Here is a 16,428-nt window from a genome sequence, read left to right as displayed (position 1 = left end):
TGGGAGGTAGATTATTCCAACACATTTTCTAGGGCTTGACATTTACAACCCTGAACGTGTTTTCCTTGGTTTTTGGTGGCTATGCAGAGGAACTGGTCAGATTGATTTAGCCAGAGGATAGGTTTAATACATCCTGTAGGTAAAAATAATCTCTAAGATAGTAGATATCAGCTTTGTATTATCTTAGAATCTCTGAGAAAAAGCATTAGTAAAGAAGCTAGTAGAATATTTGGTTTTCTTTAAAAAAGATACCCACGCATCTCCAAAATGCAATTACATCTTTGTTCACAATTTCGAGGCTGAATTCCTGAGAATAAATTGAATGGATATGAATCAGTCTTTGCTCAAACAAGAGCCACAGGAAACTGGGCAGAAATATAAATGTCTGAGGGTAGTACTAGAGGGTTAGTTCCCTCCTAAATGACCTATAAGAATAATTCCACTTTTTTTTTTTTTTTTTAGCCAGACAGAGGCCTTGTAGAACGTAGAACCTGGAAGAGCCAGTCTGGTCTAGTGGTTAAGGTGCTGGACTAGAAACCAGGAGGCTGTGAGTTCTAGTCCTGCCTTAGGCTTGAAAGCCAGCTGGGTGACCTTGGGCCAGTCACTCTCTCTCAGCCCAACTCACCTCACAGGGTTGCTGTTGTGGGGAAAATAGGAGGAGGGAGGAGTAATAAGTATGTTCCCCACCTTGAGTTACTTATAAAAATAATAAAGGCGTGATAAATATTTAAATACATAAAATATGAGATATATAATTGAGGCATAGTTCTGGCCAATTTTTTAATGAGCAATTAGCCCTGAAGTCATAGCAATGTTTGACAAATTCACTGTCTGGTAGAGGAACTTCCTGGTTAATTCTAAGCCTGATGACAACGACGACGATGATCTTCCTCAGAGGATTATATTATAACTCTGAATTGTAGCATATCTATCACAAAGACAAAAGTTAACAGCAAAGAAAGGACTTTATATCATGTTAAAATTTACCATCCTATAATATGCACATGAGGACTACTATTATTTTATACCAGAGTAGGGTATTCTATTGGGCCCAGTGGGAGACATCTCTATATATGAATATACAATCACTTCTACACATCCACAAACATGTATATATACACAGTAGGGTTGGCAGCTCTTCAGATTTGATCTCCAAAAGTAGCACCTTTCTGGAACTCCGTAAAGCAGCTATGCCCCTTTCCAGCATCAAAAGACAGTTGTGCAACTTGGGGAAAAGACACAACTGCTTTCAAGTATTGCATTCATGCTCCTGTGCATTCCTGAGTACCTTTTGGAGATCAAATCTGATGTGCTGCACAAACCTAACATACATAGATGTATCTATATTTCCCAGGAAAGGAAAAGAAATTCAAATTTTGACTCACCAAGATTTGTACATGTCACTATTTGCCACATTTACTGACATTTGGTGAGGGATTCAGGAGCCACATTAAAACTTCCAGAGAGTTTAATGAAGCCTGCAAATTGTTCACACAATTTCTGTTCACACTGTAGGGGGGTAAACTATGCCAGTGCAGCGAAGTACCCTGTATTGTTACACTCATCTGGCTGAGGGGCAGGGAGGATATAAATTCTCTTTTTTTGGCATCTCATTGTAGAAATCTAGATATGAAACTCTCCCTCTTATAAGTTATTATAACTTGATGTATACATTATATGTATCATATTGTATGTATTACATATATTATAAAATAGGCATAACTTTTTAAAAAATGAATTGCTATACTGTATCATGTGTCAAAAACAGCATCTGATCATTAATTAGCACCAGACATTTTCCCCCCAATAACAGTAAGATCCACTGATAGGGTATAGACAATCGTGACAGAGCATCTAAAATACGAGTTGTTTTCCCAAATCTCCAGAAGAAAAACTGCTCACACTAACTAAGCCTCCTCAGTGGTTCAAAAAAATGCCATAGTGCTACTTTAAGATTTCACCACAATAAGGGAATTTTATTCTACCAGCTTTTAAACTTTTTGTTGTGAGATCACTCAGCTGTATATTGGATGCAATTATAGTATTATTCCAAGTGTGGCCACTTTGAAAAAAATCTTTTTTCAGTTTCCTAAATACATTCCCAATGTGATACTAAGATTAGAGGCTGGGCTACCTAAAATTGAAGCTGAAGTCTATTTAGTTACCTTGACAGCCTGGCTAAGGGTTATCCTGGTATCAACTGGGTTCTTGAAGCTAATTTTGTTGTTTATTCGTTCAGTCGCTTCCGACTCTTCGTGACTTCATGGACCAGCCCATGCCAGAGCTTCCTGTCGGTCGTCAACACCCCCAGCTCCCCCAGGGACGAGTCCGTCACCTCTAGAATATCATCCATCCACCTTGCCCTTGGTCGGCCCCTCTTCCTTTTGCCCTCCACTCTCCCTAGCATCAGCATCTTCTCCAGGGTGTCCTGTCTTCTCATTATGTGGCCAAAGTATTTCAGTTTGGCCTTTAATATCATTCCCTCAAGTGAGCAGTCTGGCTTAATTTCCTGGAGGATGGACTGGTTTGATCTTCTTGCAGTCCAAGGCACTCTCAGAATTCTCCTCCAACACCACAGTTCAAAAGCATCGATCTTCCTTCTCTCAGCCTTCCTTATGGTCCAGCTCTCGCAGCCATATGTTACTACGGGGAACACCATTGCTTTAACTATGCGGACCTTTGTTGTCAGTGTGATGTCTCTGCTCTTAACTATTTTATTGAGATTGGTCATTGCTCTTCTCCCAAGGATTAAGCGTCTTCTGATTTCCTGACTGCAGTCAGCATCTGCAGTAATCTTCGCACCTAGAAATACAAAGTCTTTCACTGCCTCTACATTTTCTCCCTCTATTTGCCAGTTATCAATCAAGCTGGTTGCCATAATCTTGGTTTTTTTGAGGTTTAGCTGCAAGCCAGCTTTTGCACTTCCTTCTTTCACCTTCATCATAAGGCTCCTCAGTTCCTCTTCGCTTTCAGCCATCAAAGTGGTATCATCTGCATATCTGAGATTGTTAATGTTTCTTCCAGAGATTTTAACTCCAGCCTTGGATTCCTCAAGCCCAGCATGTCGCATGATGTGTTCTGCATACAAGTTGAATAGGTAGGGTGAGAGTATACAGCCCTGCTGTACTCCTTTCCCAATCTTAAACCAGTCCGTTGTTCCGTGGTCTGTTCTTACTGTTGCTGCTTGGTCGTTATACAGATTCTTCAGGAGGCAGACAAGATGACTTGGTATCCCCATACCACTAAGAACTTGCCACAATTTGTTATGGTCCACACAGTCAAAGGCTTTAGAATAGTCAATAAAACAGAAATAGATGTTTTTTCTGAAACTCCCTGGCCTTTTCCATTATCCATCGGATATTGGCAATTTGGTCCCTAGTTCCTCTGCCTTTTCTAAACCCAGCTTGTACACCTGGCAATTCTTGCTCCATGAATTGCTGAAGTCTACCTTGCAAGATCTTGAGCATTACCTTACTGGCATGTGAAATGAGTGCCACTGTTCAATAGTTTGAACATTCTTTAGTGTTTCCCTTTTTTGGTATGGGGATATAAGTTGATTTTTTCCAAACTGATGGCCATTCTTGTGTTTTCCAAATTTGCTGGCATATAGCATGCATTACCTTGACCACATCATCTCGCAAGATTTTGAACAGTTCAGCTGGGATGCCATCGTCTCCTGCTGCCTTATTAGCAATGCTTCTTAAGGCCCATTCAACCTCACTCTTCAGGATGTCTGGCTCTAGCTCACTGACCACACCGTCAAAGCTATCCCCGATATTGTTAGCCTTCCTATACAGGTCTTCTGTATATTCTTGCCACCTTTTCTTGATCTCTTCTTCTTCTGTTAGGTCCTGGCCATCTTTGTTTTTGATCATACCCATTTTGGCCTGGAATTTACCTCCAATGTTTCTAATTTTCTGGAAGAGGTCTCTTGTCCTTCCTATTCTATTGTCTTCTTCCACTTCCGCGCATTGCTTGTTTAAAAATAATTCCTCATCTCTTCTGGCTAACCTCTGGAATTTTGCATTTAATTGGGCATATCTCCCCCTATCACTGTTGCCTTTTGCTTTCCTTCTTTCTTGGGCTACTTCTAGTGTCTCAGCAGACAGCCATTTTGCCTTCTTGGTTTTCTCTTTCTTTGGGATGTATTTTGTTGCTGCCTCCTGAACAATGTTGCAGACTTCTGTCCATAGTTCTTCCGGGACCCTATCTACTAAGTCCAATCCCTTAAATCTATTCTTCACCTCCACTGCATATTCCTTAGGAATATTAGTGAGCTCATATCTAGCTGATCTGTGGGTCTTCCCTAATCTCTTTAGTCTGATCCTAAATTGTGCAAGAAGAAGTTTGTGATCTGAACTACAGTCAGCTCCAGGTCTTGTTTTTACTGACTGTATAGATGTCCGCCACCTTTGGCTGCAAAGGATGTAGTCAATTTGATTTCGGTGTTGTCCATCTGGTGAAGTCCATGTATAAAGCCGTCTCTTAGGTTGCTGGAAGAGAGTGTTTGTTATGCACATTGAGTTGTCTTGGCAAAATTCTATCAGCCTGTGTCCTGCTTCGTTTTGTTCTCCCAGGCCATGCTTACCTGTAATTCCAGGTGTCATTTGACTGCCCACCTTAGCATTCCAGTCTCCTGTGATGAAAATAACATCTCTTTTAGGCGTGTCGTCCAGTAGGTGCTGCAGATCCTCATAGAACTGCTCTACTTCAGCTTCTTCAGCATCTGTGGTTGGGGCGTATATTTGGATCACTGTGATGTTAGATGGCTTGCCCTGAATTCGAATTGAGATCATTCTATTATTTTTTGGATTGTATCCAAGCACTGCTTTAGCCACTTTACTATGAATTATGAAGGCTACTCCATTTCTTCTGTGGTCCTCTTGTCCACAGTAGTAGATCTGGTGGTCATTTGATGTGAAGTGGCCCATTCCAGTCCATTTCAGTTCACTGACGCCCAAAATGTCTATCTTTAATCTTGACATCTCACCAATAATCACATCCAATTTGCCCTGGCTCATAGATCTTACATTCCAGCTTCCAATGGTGTGTTGATCCTTAGAACATTGGATTCGCCGTTCACCACCAGCACTGTCGGCCGCTAGCCGTCCTTTTGGCTTTGAGCTAGCTGCGTCATCACGTCTGGGGCTAGTTGAACTCATCCTCTGTTCCTCCCCAGTAGCATTTTGACCATCTTCCGACCTGGGGGTCTCATCTTCCGATGGTATACCAACATATCTCTGGTTGTACTGATCCATTTAGTTTTCACCGCAAGAATACTGGGGTGGGTTGCCATTACCTTCCCCAGGGATCGCGTTTAGTCTGACCTCTCTGTCATGACCTTCCCGTCTTGGGTGTCCCTTCACGGTTTAGCTCATGGCATCATTGAGGTGCTCAAGCTCCAGCACGACAAGGTAACGATCCTTTGCTGAAGCTTGAAGCTAATACCATCTGACAATTTTAGATCTACATGGTAGAAGAACATTCCAAACATTTTATGGGCTTTTGTCCAAGTTTCTAATACTTCTAGGATTAGATAAGGCAAGAGTTCAATAAACAGAGAATCTGGGACATACATACAGTACTTAAGTCAAACCTCAAGGATTTATTAACCTTACAGAGATTTCTGAAGGCTTATTCTGGCAGCTTAATGGTATTCACTCATTTATCCCAAATATTGATAGGGAATTTGATGATCTACCATGGCTTTTTTAAAAGAAAGTTTCTGTAGATTTTCAGTCTCCCAAATGGTCTGAATTGGATGATTACATTCTATTATACTATCAATTCTACTCTAAGTTTAGGTTAATTCTGCCTCAGATGAATTTTACATTTAGTTCCTTCTGACAGTTACCAAATGTTTAACAAGGACCTGCCACATGATTGCAGCTCCATAGCCCTGACTTGAACAACACAACTTAAGTCTGAATCTATACTTTTTTATTATTATATTACCATTACTGAATATACCATTATTGTAGTCCTTTTGATCACTGACATGTTACACTTTCCCAAAATAATCTGTGCTTCAATTTTTTTCTTTTCCTGGCATTGTTTATATACTGAATTCCGGAATTATGTAAGTATATCATTACGAGCGTTTCATTTTTGTTAGGATCTTCCCAGACTTTTGCCTATCTAAAAATAATGGGCAAACGTTTCCATCCTAGGACCAAAACAGAATTCCAGACTACACACACCGTCGCCGTATAGTAACTATCCATGACCTAAAAAGCAAGCGACAATTGTGCAAGGGGGATTGCGCGGCATCCGGAAAAACGGCACCCCGAGTCTCCCAGATATGACGTTAAAGGAAAGAAGTTGCCATGGGACCTTCGAATTCGCGCCTGACGGCTGTCGTGAAACAATGCAAACACTGAGGACGTAGGGAAGGAGGAGGAGTAACGCGATGTTGCGCGGGGGGAAAGACTAAGGCCAGCCCTCCCTCGGCACCGCCACCCCTCCCTCTCCCAGGCCTGCGCGTCGCCGAGATAGCGCCGGCCGCACCCCCTGCTTCGAAGCCTCGAGGCGGCGCCGTTGGCTATGTAGGGAAACCCGAATTGGGGGTGGTGGGGGGGGCGGATTTCAAGGCCGCAGCGCGTCTCCTCCCGAGCGTTCGGGAGGGTCCCGGCGGCGCTTGGTGCATCGGGAGCCGAAGAACCGGGAGTTGAACACCAACGAGCTATCCACGAGCACTCGGCAGTCAAGATGTTCTCCAAGAAACCGCACGGTGATGTGCGGAAATCCACCCAGAAGGTGCTGGATACCCGCAAGGACCCGCTAACCCGGCTGAAGCACCTGCGCGTGGTTATTGGTGAGGAGGGGAAAGCGGCCTTAGGGCTGAGGGACCGAATGGTGTGGGGACGCAGTCTCTTTCTGGACCAGGTTGTAGCCTGAGGGAAGGATCGGATCGTATCTTGCGCAGGGAACCCTTTCTTATTTATGTATTTATTTATTTATTTATTTATTAATCAAATTTATCACCGCCCATCTCCCAAAAGGGACTCTGGGCGGTTATAATTCCCTTCTTTTTTGAGGAGAATTATTTCAGCTGACGAGGTGTCAGCGTGCATTGGGTTCTGAGAAATAGGTACCTTTCTCCCCGAGATGAGGAGCCGAAGAAGCTCCAAGTCTTTGTCGGCTGACAACTGAGGGCATTATGAGAGGCCACAGGCAGGAAAGAGATACCTGAAATGAGCTGAAATCATCTGTTTTGCATGCGTAGGCCTGTGCTTATCTCACAGTGGTAGGTATGTCAAGATGAAGTAGACTCCCTACTGGTTCTGTTGCCATAATATTTAATTCGATTTTCCAATATGTTAGGATGTGCTTTCCTCAACAAGATTTAGGAGGTATCATTGCCGTGGTTAACATATCCAGAAGGTCCTAGTTTGGGAAATCTAGCATACAGCTATATAATTTATAGCACCTGTTGTCTAGATGTCATAACAGGCTGCACTACTTTCTGATGCTTCAGACATATAAAAAAGAAAAATATACTGTTTGATTGGATTGTTTAGTTTTTGTGCAGTTGCACAAAGTGACCAGCTGGGTAGTCCCTTATATTGAGATTTATTTGTTTTGTGTGTCTTTGTGTCTCTTCGCTGTTCAAGTTACGGTAATGAAATCATGTTTCTAGATGATCTGTTTCTGTTTCTAACAATTTCCAGAGAGGTTGCTGTGTTATGCTGTTGGATCAAAGATGTCAACAATATTTTGACATCTTAGAGACCAACACATTTATTAAAACTTTGGCTTCAGTGGCATGAAATCCAGTTAATATTGAATCCTGTATTACAAAATCATAGAATTATTGCGTGGAGGAGTACTGTGGATTATTAAGTATAAGACCTTGCCTTATGATAAGGAGTCATACACTATAATCATTCTTAATAGATAAGGAATAGGAGAAAGTTGCCTTATAAAACATCTGATTGTTGGTACATCAAGTAGTGCCTCGCATACATTTTCAGATAAAATGTTTGCCAATGTTATCTGGAGATTCCAGTAGCTGGTGTTAGAATTTTTGGAATGCAAAGCATATGCTCTGCTATTGAATTACAACATTTCCTGAAATGTTACATGAATGTCATTACCAAGAAAATGAATATAGTTTGTCGAAAACATTCCTTAAAATAGATTCTATAATCTCTCATGACAATTTATTTTATCTAACAATAAAATAGTCAGATAAAGAACAGGCCTTTCTAAATGTACTTCTTGCAGGGTTTTTTTTTTTTTTTTGGTCAGTTCAGTTAAACTTACACAACATATGAAGTCTGAAATGGTTTGGCTTTTAGATTTGGTGGTAAAAGTAGAACCTTTGCTTGCAACAGCATTGCATCTAAGGCTTGGTAGGCATAACTGTTTGAATGAAATGAATTATTCTACAGAACGTCCTGCTAAATTTAAAACCAATTTTTGCAGATTCCACCTCTAACAATGCTTTATAAAATGAATATAAAAAATACATGTAGAAACATGTATTTGAGGTCAACTACTAATTCAGCTTTCTCCATGTTGGGACCTATATTATGTGGATAAATTAGCCCCAAAGTTGAGGGGAATATGTTTCTTACTACAGTTTAGGAATGGATATATACCATACTTATTTCTCATAACTTTAAATGCCGTTATGTATCTTTTGCATTATATATCCATTATTACTTATTCTTAATTTTGAATAAATATTAGTGATGTTTTTACTATACTTCGTAAGCAGCTAAGGCCATTAAGTGTGTGTGTAACACATACATTTTATAAATAAATAAAATGCAATATGTTTAACAGAGGCATTCCCTAGGGCAAAGTTCATTTATAAAATATGCAGGCAAGCCAAGTTTCTGCATTAGTTTTAATATGCAAGCTTATTTATTATGTTAGTCATTTAATAATATGTATTATTTAAATAACTTGTAAAAATCAAACAAAATTAAATAATAAGAATATAGGAATTAACAATAAGGTCCCTCCTCCAATATAACTCCAATATAACTCCCTAAGGGGAGATGGGCAGTGATAGAAATTTGAAAAATAAATAAATAAATAAAATAACATGGACACTAGATACATTTCTTTTAGGAAAGTAGTCACCAAGCAGAGCCACTAATGAAAAAGTTTTCTTTCCCATAGCAATTCTTCAGATTATAACGTCAAGTGATAAGTCCTTCCTCTAAGTCTTGAAATTTTAAACTAAGTAGACCTCATGTAGAAGCTTCTTCTGTTTCTTAACAAAAACTTCAGTTCTCTGGCCATCAAGCTTCAATATACAGGTAGTCCTCATTTAGCGGCTGCCTCATTTAACAACCATTCGCAGTTAAAATGGTGATGAAAAAGTAAGTTTATGACCAGTCCTCACATTTACAACCTTCACAGGACTGTAAAGCAAAGGAAAGCTGAAATAAGGTCATAAGCACAATTGCGGTTTCACTTAGTGATCATTTTGCTTATCAACCAAGTTGCCAGTCCCAATTGTAGTTGCTAAACAAGGACTACCTGTATATGTATACCAATGCATGCAAATATTTAAGTACCTCTGTCAAATTTTATGTTTAAATGATTCCCTAAGTGAGGTGAGATTGGCCCCAACCCTGTTGGCCTTCCGGAAAGCCCTCAAAACTTGGTTTTGCCATTGGGCCTGGGGAACCCATGGAAGTGTGGAGCTCATTAAATGGCTGGTATAAGTTTAGACTGCACTCTTCCCTGTCTTTTTGTTATAGTTTTTTAAACTGTTTTTAATTGATTTTATTGGTTGAATTATGTTGATTGTTTAGTTTCTGTTTTAATTGTGCACACTCCCCAGAGTCACATGCAAGTGAGATGGGCGGCTATACAAATTCAATACATAAATAAATAAAAGTGAATGGAAGCTGGCATAACCCCTACATGATACAAAATAAAACATGACAACTTCTACAAATTTGAATGCGTACTTACTATTTATGTTCAGTTGTTTACAAATTCAGAATAAGGAAACAGTGCATATGACAGGTGTATTATGAGTGAATTTCAGTTCTTGAGCTTGTTTAAAGTAATTATCTGATGGAATTCAGAGATATCCTAGTTGAAGAGATTTTGGTAGTGATATTCTGCAGATTATTCATGGAAAAACTAATGGAAGACATTTCACAAAAGGGATGTGGATCAAAATATATATTGAGGTGTAACACAAGACCTTATGCAAGTGATTGCATAGTGTTTGTATTAACATGTATCTTGAGACATTTGAGCTAATGGGTATCTTGGGTTGTTCTTCAGAGACCACATAAGTACTTGTACTAGTAGGAGCAAACCTTTCTTTAACCTTCCTACAAAGATTTTGCATAATTAGGAAAAGTACAAGTTTTATATTTTTTTAAAAAATAATTTATCCTGCCATTCATATAAAGCCTGTCAGAGTCACTGACATAGTAGCTGTGCATTCCATTTGATGAGCTACTTTTTAAAAAAAATCTTAAATTATTTCTCTGCTGATATACTGTATATAGGTTAAAAAGTGAAACACATGTTCAAAGGCACTTCCTTGATTATAAATTCACACTGTCTAAATCATGTTTATTTTCTAGGGCAGATTTGATATAGTAGACAGTATATTTGAAAGGTCAACCAACTGTCAAAACTGATAAGCATATTAGCTTATTTTATTAATCGGATGTTTAGGTGACTGTCTTCAATGCTCGGAATGGCTATTTTGTAGTCATGTTGCTTAAGATCCATCTCTGTTCTTATCTCTCCTTAACACACACTATTTTCTTAATTAAATCTGCTTTTACCTTTCCTTTTAACATAAGCTTTCATAGATATGGTAGTATGCAGAACATCACTTCTAGAATTTTTTTCCAACCTCTTAATAAAGCTCCACTCTGGGTAATGTCACCAGGGAAGAGGAGGGAGGAGAGCTTAGAACTGAGGAATTAGCAAAATTCTGAGCTGCTGCCTGAGAGCCTTTTCTATAGGAATGCAGAGGGCACTTTTTAATTGATTTTTTTTTCTATCTAGCACCCTGGCCAGATCTGGCCCATTTTCAAATTCAGTTATTCCCTTGCCTGTTTCTCCCTAATAGAAATAGACCAGATTTGGTTCAGGGGAGTAATCCTATTGACCAACAGACAAATAAGAGTCCAAAAGCCCCTTTAAATAATTTTTCCCAATATTCCTTTGGGTTGGAAAGATAGATAAAATTCAACTTTGTGTGCCATGCCCTTTATGTTGACTAGGTCTCAAAAGGGTAATAAATATTGTAAAATAAATAAATAGTCCTATCCCAGTTTAGTGGCAGCATACATTCATGGTATTGATCCTAAGGCTCAGTTAGGTTCATACAGCTGTAATTGATTCTTCAAACTTTAGGACATTTTAATGAATATATTTTAGGCCAAAGAAGTTTACAATATCACAATAACACTGAAAATCAAATCTTGGGAAAATCTGTCATGATTATATTACCAAAATGATCTCCTCCATAGCTATGTCTGTCACTTTTACAGTAGGAAATTAAGATATAGAATTCATTTAATTTATTAATCATACTCTCAGTCAGAGCTACAGTATATAACTGAGGTATCTGAAAGCCTTGGAGGCTGCCCTCAGAATCTGCCAAAATTTGATCTCATGTTTTGTTTCTTAATGTGACATAAGGGGAAATTAAATTAAAATAAATTTAGTTTGTCTTTGCCATATCTGCTTTATCAAGTACGCTCCCCTGTATGCTATCAAAGAGCAAGTGAAGCCTTCAGCCCCTCAAAATGTGCATTTAGTCCTAAACTATTGCAGATTTGACAAAACAAATGAAGTTGATATTTAAAGTTGTTTTGCCAAGTACTCTTTATATTTGCTTGTTTGTGAGATGGGCAGCTATATAAATTTGAAAATAAAATAAAAAGAACTGGAGTGATTTGTTGTTTTATCTACTCAATAAAACACAAAAGCATACCATAGTTGTTTTATCTACTCAATAAAACACATAAGCATACCATAGTTGCTTATACACTATGGTATAATATTAGAGAGGTGAAAGCATAAGAGATAGCCTATCAGTACTAAGCTTATGGTTCTTTGAATATACTTATGATTGCTAATAAAATATCGGACATGTGATTAGGTATGTATTAGCTTCTATATGGAAAAGATAAAACTATTTTCACGTATTTTTTCCTATTAAATTAGCTGCTGTTGTCCCATAAAAGCCTCATTTTATATACTGTTTTCAAATTATAATATACCATAGCACTTTTATAGATCTGGTGACTTCTGTTTGTAAAATATTTTATATTGATTAACATCATATTTTCATTAATTAGCTTGTTTTAAAACATTGTGTATGTTAACATTATGTCCTATTTATTTTGCAGAGAACTCAGAATCTATTGACCTTAAGCAGTTTTTTGAATTACATTTTTCACACATATATTATGTGTTTTTTGAAAATTTTGTGACTATTGAAATAAGTCTGAAACAGAAAGGTAAGAACAAAAGCTAAATATATTATCTTCCATTTGTAGCCCTGTTTTTGAAATGTATAATTTTTTGTATAAACCTAGAACTTCTAGTGAGAAGTTTTACCAAAAGTTTTCTGTTCAGACTATTTACTGCTATGATTAGTCCTATTGATAAACATTAATAAGGCATTACTTTATGGCTGTATTAATACATATTAAAAGGTAAAGGTAAAGGTTTCCCTTGACGTAAAGTCCAGAAACCATTATTTATTATATGAACCAGAGTGATATAAGTGTTGGACTGGCACCATGGAGGCCAGGTTCAGGTTTGTTCTCAGCCATGGAAACTCAATGGATGACTATTAGCCATTCACACTGTATTAGCCAAGCCTACCTCACAAGTTGATATTGTTGATATTGGGAAAAATAGGAGTGCTATGATTTGATTGGTTGGTTGATCATATCCTACCTTTATTTTGTACAGTTCAAGGCAGTGTACATAGTGCTTTGTCCTTTTACCCTTGAGCTCCTGAAGCGAAAGCATATAAATCAAATAAATACATCAGTTTTGTAGCTGAGCAAATTACTTGTGGTTTAGCCATCAGGGGTTTCCTACCAATCAGATTTCCTACCATTCATTTAGCAATTCAAATCTGATACCTGTTTTTTAAACTGTTCACTGTTTTGTGAATATCAGTATGACATTGATTTACTTGTTTTCAGTTCCAGTTGTTCAGACTATTGTAGTTGTTCAGAATCCAGTTATTTTTAAACTGGATTGACTTTCATATCAGTTTCATTTGAATACAAGCTTGATGATCCATCATTAAAAATTCTTACATCAACATCATTGGAAAAAACATAGACTATTAAAACATGGGTGGCAATCAGAGTTTGTGCTTCTCATTTAAAAGCCTAGTCAAGGTTTGCCAACTCAAATGGGTATACAAATGTATAAATTGAAGCTTGATGACAAATGGCAAAATGGCAGATAATTTTTATCCATTTGTAGATACGTTTTAGCCATTTGTAGAGATCTCTTGCTTCCTCATTTTACCTATGGGGTAGTGGATGGAACAGCAAAAACCAGAACCCATTTCTGTAGGAGAGGACCAGATGGTAGATAGTCTCATCAGGACTTGCTGTTCCACCTTCCCCTCTAGACAGGTGAACTAAATCTTATACAGTATACATTAGAAAATATTGTATATTTTTGAATGGAGTAAAATTAGTTGTTGGATCATGGCACTAAGGGTATTTTCATCATTTAATCTTCAGTTGCTGTAACCTATCCTTTTCTCTTCTATTTAGGTCACAAATCTCAAAGGGAAGAACTAGATGCTATACTTTTTATTTTTGAGGTATGGCTATAGAATTACTTCTACTGTACCATGGACATCTTTTATTTTGGTGAATTTGTTATATACTTTCTTATGACACAAGTGAAAGCTTGTAAAAATAAGTTAGAAAGTCAAGAATTTACTCTTTAGTAACTCTATGTTTTTAGCACTTTAGGTTTTGATTAGCCTCTCTTCCTCTTTCTTTCAACATTGGCAGAAATCAAACGCCAAAAAAGAGAGGACTGTAGAGATTGTTCTCTTTGGACATAGTCTACATAGTTCCTTTAGATGAAACAGATTCAACAGATTTTTGCATATTCAGAAATACTTACTATGTACTGCTAATGGCATTATCTTCAAATTTGAAAAAAAAAGTCCTAATGAAGTCCTAAGCAATTTATTAAAATGTGGCTTTTTGCAGAGCAGACCCTATATCTTGTACACCTAGGTTTCTTTAAATTACAATAATAGTTTGTGTTTCATGTTTAGAATTCTGTATTCTAATAACTGTAAATGACACATAAACAATTTCCTTCCTTCCTTGAAAAAGTGAAATTTTCAAATAATTTGGGTTAAACAATAAATATTGAGTGAGCATTTTTGCTTTCAACATATGAAATTATTCAGACTTTTACAACTTCACAAAAGAAAACAACTGGTAGTAGTCTGGATTGTCAGTTGCTTTAGCTCCATGGCAGTCATAAATATTTTGTTGCAGATCATCAGAGTCTAAGGCTTGGAAGTAGGCAGCTACAGTAGATTCATTTGCACAACATGTTACATCATTTGTGTGTTAACTTGAACATCTATATCACAAAGTTCATTATCTGAAAAGAGTTAATGCATCATGGCTAAGCATGGGACAAGAGCAACCTGCAATGTGTGCATTCACAATAACCAAACAGAGCTGTTTAATGTTTCCTATGAATACACCTGTTGATCTGATTATTCACAAGGGTAACATTTTTCTTATTTCAATTTTTTTTATTTGGGAAGTGGCGTGATTATTTTTTGTAATTTGTAAGCAATTCTGATATTGAATTCTGGAATGGGGAACTTTATTCAATAAAAAAGCAAATGGACAGTGAAGAACGTTGCTGAGAATCATTCTGTAAAATCAATAGCAGTTGTAAATACTCAATTTCCAACAAAGGCAGGAAACTGGGGCAAGTAAAAGGAGGGAACTGGGGAATTTTATTCATTTAAGTCTTTAGATGGAGATGGAACTGTATCTTACAGTAAAGAAATACTTTACTGAGACCTGACTGGTTCCAGAGAGATTTCTTACTATTGGGATAGCTGAATCCACGATCCTCACAAATCTAGAAATAGAGCTCTTTGATGAAAAGCAGGACATAAATGTCTTAACTGAAGTAATAAAAATGCAAACTATGGTCTTCAATTAGTTTTTTAGATGCAGACAATCTACATATTATTTTATTTAATGGGTTGTATTTAATTTTGTCACATTGGATATATGTTTCCATTCCTAGTGATTGTGTCATGATTTGTTACCACTCTGTTTTGTAGAAAATTTTACAACTTCTTCCAGAAAGAATTCACCAGAGGTGGCAATTTCACAGTATTGGTACGTATTCGTCTTTGAGTCAGGCCTCGCCTAGTAATAATTTTTCTGTCCTTGGCTCCTATTTTGAATTTAATGTCAGTAGTTTAAAAACTTGATTGCAGTATCAGTTTGGGAGGGAAAAGTTTGGCACATTCTAAGAATTAGAGAGATTTCAGAATTAATGGTACATCTAACATGATTTATTGGAATGATTGTATTCATTAATATGATGGAAATGCTAGAAATATATTAATCAGTTGTGGGTCCAATATGCATGAGTAAAATAGGAGTAATGTAAAAATGGTGGACACTGCCTTAGAGCAAAAACTGGGAGCCTATGGTCCTCCAGGCATTGCTGAACTTCAATCCTAAATTAGGGAGGCTACAGGTTTTAATTCAGCAATATTTAGAAGGCCATAAGTTCTTACCTCTTGATAAGAGTTTACAGAAGTGTCTGTTGTTTCTTATGAACTGAAATAGGTTAAGAAATATACTGTATGAATGCTAATCGTGCTGTTTAACAAGTATGCACTAGTAAATAATATTGCAAACCTATGCTATGTATGTTATTAATATTAAATAATTATATATAGTTTTATTTAAATATGAGTTTTATATTATTTATGTGTATGAATTTAATTTAAAATTCCAATCTGGATATTTCATGAAAGAATGAACCTATTGTTCCTGTGATCCTGTAATGTCCTTTGTGGATTCCATACAAAATCCATCCAGTGCTGCAGTGTTTTCCTTTGTAGAAGATACAATTTTAAGCTCTCAAGAATAAACTATTATTTTTACTGTTTTTGTTTGGAAAATATAGGTCTCATCTGATTAAATGGATAAAAAGGTGATCTTTTGTCACTTCTGGTATTGAGCCTATTACCAGTTGAAATTAAGCTCACCAAAAGTAATCTAGAGATTGCCAAGGACTTGTTAAAAAGACTTTATCAAGTCTGACCGACAACTCTCACAGTTTATCTTACCTGTAAAAGGATGAATATTAACTGTACTCTTTTCTATTTTTCAGGCTTAATTTTGAAGAAACTACTTCATACAGGGAATTCTTTAAAGGTATGACTAG

At 37.2% G+C, this 16,428-nt stretch overlaps 1 protein-coding gene across 3 annotated transcripts in view; it reads left to right on the top strand.

The window, feature by feature from the left end:
* Nucleotides 1-6,396: 6,396 nt before the first annotated feature.
* The window catches only part of RALGAPA1 (Ral GTPase activating protein catalytic subunit alpha 1), a 164,637-nt gene continuing 154,605 nt past the window's right edge, over nucleotides 6,397-16,428 (top strand). The window contains exons 1-5 of one of the 3 annotated variants that reach the window (XM_063290052.1): nucleotides 6,397-6,814; nucleotides 12,351-12,461; nucleotides 13,749-13,798; nucleotides 15,308-15,365; nucleotides 16,375-16,418. In XM_063290052.1, the coding sequence (XP_063146122.1) occupies nucleotides 6,709-6,814; nucleotides 12,351-12,461; nucleotides 13,749-13,798; nucleotides 15,308-15,365; nucleotides 16,375-16,418 (369 nt within the window). In that variant the 5' untranslated portion in view covers nucleotides 6,397-6,708. The remainder of the gene's footprint in view (nucleotides 6,815-12,350; nucleotides 12,462-13,748; nucleotides 13,799-15,307; nucleotides 15,366-16,374; nucleotides 16,419-16,428) is intronic. The other 2 variants (XM_063290053.1, XM_063290054.1) reach the window with 2 other exon arrangements.

Source organism: Candoia aspera, chromosome 1 (assembly GCF_035149785.1).
Source record: "Candoia aspera isolate rCanAsp1 chromosome 1, rCanAsp1.hap2, whole genome shotgun sequence".
Lineage (NCBI taxonomy): Eukaryota > Metazoa > Chordata > Lepidosauria > Squamata > Boidae > Candoia > Candoia aspera.
The sequence above is the reverse complement of the archived record's forward strand: the minus strand, read 5'-3'. Positions and strand labels throughout refer to the sequence as shown.